Source organism: Malania oleifera, chromosome 13 (genome assembly GCF_029873635.1).
Source record: "Malania oleifera isolate guangnan ecotype guangnan chromosome 13, ASM2987363v1, whole genome shotgun sequence".
In the NCBI taxonomy this organism is placed as follows: Eukaryota; Viridiplantae; Streptophyta; class Magnoliopsida; order Santalales; family Ximeniaceae; genus Malania; species Malania oleifera.
The window spans coordinates 40,080,231-40,084,001 of NC_080429.1; the positions used below are offsets into that span (position 1 = coordinate 40,080,231).

A 3,771-nucleotide genomic window follows, 5' to 3' on the forward strand; every position below is an offset into this window, starting at 1 on the left:
GCTAAATTATGTGGAATGAGTAAAATGGAAATTCTATGTTGAATTATATTAAATGTATAAGATACAGGTTATACAAGCAATGCAATGAGAATAAAAATGTTATATAAACTATGTTGCATGTGATTGTTAATGTGACCATGTAAATGATGAACAGCTGAAAGGAGTTGTAGACTAACTGATGACAGCTAAAAGGAGTTGTAGTAGCAGATTTAGCGCATATCTATGTGGACTAACTGATGTACAGCTAAAAGGAGTTGTAGTACGACTAAGTAATGTACAGCTAAAAGGAATTGTAGTACGATTAATTGATGTACAATTAAAAGGAGCTGTAGTACAAATGCATGAAATGAAATGAAAGGGAAATGAAATATGAAATGTGAACAATGTAAAATGGGAAAGAGTCACATAAAGTGAAATGCTACGAAACGTCAAAGCTGAGAAAATGAACAGACGAGAAATGCAGGATAAATGACAGACAGAATAATGTATTACAGTAGTATCAGTACATATGCTAGTATAACATGGAACGTGTTATGAGCGGGGCAAACTATTGGCCTGAAGGTTTGCTGAGAAAGGCGAGTGCCCTAGTAGGTATCGGATGTAGCAGTAGGCTACATAATCTATTAGGCAAAAGAAAATTACTTGTATGGGTAGGTGTATTTCCTTATTCTTGGGAGCCTTCACTGGTAAACCTTTGAATAAACAGTGTGAGTACGAGATTACTTTTTCACTTGAGGGCTTACTGAGTAAGGTAAGTACCCTGATATGTTTCAGTTGTGACCATTGATTGCCTAAAGTATCATAGTAGAGGGGTTCTACTTGTATGGGCGACCCAATCCTTAGGTATTCTCGTGGGTAAAATATCTTACATGTGTTTGATCAGGCTTTGGAAATGATTTCAGAATTTATGTTGATGATTTGCAAATGATAAATACATATATATATATATGTTATTTACAAACCTCATGTTGGTCACGCTCTGATTTAATATATTGTTTCTTCCCTTATTGAGATGTGTCTCACCCGAATACAAATTCATCTTTTTCAGGACTTCCACATGATCGAGCTTAGAGAGCTCGGGATTGTTATAACAATTTTGAGTTAGAAAAAAAGGGTATAAGCTTGATGATATTTTTGAGCTGTATTAAGTTTTTATGTTTTATGTTTTAAGTTTTTTGAGTTAGAATTAGATATTGTGGTGCTGTTAGTGCTATGAGCGTTACCATGTCAGCACAGAACCTTTCACCAATCATTTGAGGTTAGTCTTAAGTAATCCATCTCGGTATCGTATTGTGTGATTTAGGTGAAATTAGCAGAAGATATGGTGGCCAGAGGCTCCCTCACCTGTGGTTTGAATCAGCTTCTTAAGGATAACTTGACGACCTCACTGCAAATGCAAAATATCTAGTCTCTGCCGGCTGGAAAATGTCTCACAAACTGACACTGTACCTGGAGACGATGCCTCTTATGTCGGAATGACAATATCTGGGCAAAATACCGATGTTTGTGTTAATAATGGAATAGTGAGGATGTTGTAAGCTGTGTGATTGCTATGTGGCGTACAGAATTTTTCTCTATATTGTCTGTGTAGAGCTAACATCTATTTGCTTTTAAAGACTCATCGTTTCGTGTTCTTTATGTTGTTGCAAATTGAAACTATAGCTGTTTTATTTCACAGAAAATTTGTTTCATATATGAATTGTTGTTTCAACTCAATTTCTTTTAACGTTTGGCCAATTTTGTTGTTTATATGGGACGATATTGGTTTCTAACAAGAATACATGGAGACTTTAACTCTTCATAATTTCTCATTTGAACAGCTTATGCATGCTGCCACAATTTCTCCATTGTCATTACACGAAATCAGTTCTTCACTGGTGTTGCAGAATGATCAAAAGAATATTATACAATTGGCATTACAATATTTTTTCATCGCATCATCGTTTCAAACTCTCGAAAGTCGACCTTCCCGTTCAGATTCAAATCTGCAAGCATAACCATCTTCTCAATCTGACCTATATCCCACCCCTTGTCCAACCCCAAGCATTCCAGCACCCTCTTCAGCTGCTCTGCTTCTATGAAACCATTCCCATCCAGGTCGAAAACAGCAAAGGCTTTGTGCAGCAACTCCATGCGTCTCCAGTCGCCCTCGCCCTCCAATCCGCCAAGCACCTCCTCAACACCCAGCTCATCATCATTTTCAGCACTCACACCACTGCCCATCAGGTCAAAGCTGTGCTTGTCATCTTCCTCATTGCTAATCAGACCAAGTTTTTTGACAACACTGTGTGCTCTTTCCTTCTTTATCCTGCCATTGGCGTCCATGCCAAACACGGCAGTTAGAGCTCGGACCATTAGCTCATCTGTTTTGTCTGCTTTGTGTGGCATGGAAGGTGGATTGGCGTTGAGGTGATCTGTTGAGCTCGATCTCAAGACTCTGATCGCCTGCACCACGTCCCCGATGAATCGGTAGCAAGCTCCGGCTATGCTCAACATATTGCTGATGAAATCTCAGCTGTTTGGAATCTCTGGTTTTGCGTTGGCTGTACTTGATACAAATAAGCAGGCAAGTTGGTCTCCTTGTGTTCTCTTGTATAGAGGGAGCTATATTGATTCGCAGTGTTATTATAAAATTTGGTATTATAACTGAAGTTCATTAGGCTGGCACTGGGATATTTTAAATTTGAAATTGATTTTGAAACCAGCTCACTATAGAGTATGGAATGAATATATAAATTGCATCTCCTGTGGCTGCTACTATTTCCCCCAACACATAGCACTTTCCTTGAAGCAGATGCTTGGAGGTCACTCTCATCATCTAATCAAAATTTTATTATATAATATTTTAAGAGGTAAAATAATGTCAGATATAATTAAGGTAATGAAAATGGTTTAATTAAATATTGGATCTGCCTCAGAAACCGCGTTTTGTGGTTACAGGGTACCTGTATAGATTAAGATATTAAATTATTTATTACCTCCTTCATGCCCTTGCATTTTTGGATCTAAACACTTGAGTGTATTCAAGTTGTCGATTTAATTAAAAAATATTGAAATTGTAATTCGACTTCAACTTAAACTTGACATGCATGTTTTTAAAATTTGAGTTCGACTAATTAATCTTGATTCGATTATGAATTAAAACTAAATATATGTATAAACAAAAATATGATGTATATATAATATTTAATATATGTATAAAATATAGGTTATGTGACATGATATAAAAATAATAAAACTAAAAATTTTAATTGGGCTTACGATTCCGTCATCCTTGTGCAACTCATTCATCATTCAATTAAGATAGTAATCATAAAAAGGAGCTAGCCTAACAAAGTGAATTATGCGTACCCGTGATTGAGTAGAGAATTGCCTAGAGAAGGCGTATTGATTTGAGCTGTATTGATTTGGTAAATATACGAATAGGGATTAAGTAGTAAATAAGTTCAAAGAATTTTAAAACACCCAATTCACCCCCCCCCCCTTTTTGGGACTACACCTTAATCAACAAAAGATTTTTTAGGATAATTGTGTAGGAAATTAAAGGTATACTTTCACTATATGAATGATAAATGAGGGTTGGCTTATTTTACAGAAAATGTTTCAAATATATTGCTAAATTATGTTGAATGAGTAAAATGGAAATTCTATGTTGAATTATGTTATATGTATGAGATACAAGTTATACAAGCAATGCAATGAGAATAAAAATGTTATATAAACTATGTTGCATGTGATTGTTAATGTAACCATGTAAATGATGAACAACTA

The 3,771-nt window shown here is 35.6% G+C and overlaps 1 protein-coding gene across 1 annotated transcript; it reads right to left on the reverse strand.

The window, feature by feature from the left end:
• Positions 1-1,929: 1,929 nt before the first annotated feature.
• LOC131145813 (calmodulin-like protein 6) lies at positions 1,930-2,496 on the reverse strand. The gene has a single exon (XM_058094998.1). It carries the CDS (start codon positions 2,494-2,496, stop codon positions 1,930-1,932), a length of 567 nt encoding a protein of 188 aa, XP_057950981.1.
• Between the last annotated feature and the right edge of the window lie 1,275 nt (positions 2,497-3,771).

Bases quoted from the DNA above. Each gene is read 5' to 3' on its own strand.
- LOC131145813 (XM_058094998.1), bottom strand. From the start codon at position 2,496: ATGTTGAGCATAGCCGGAGCTTGCTACCGATTCATCGGGGACGTGGTG.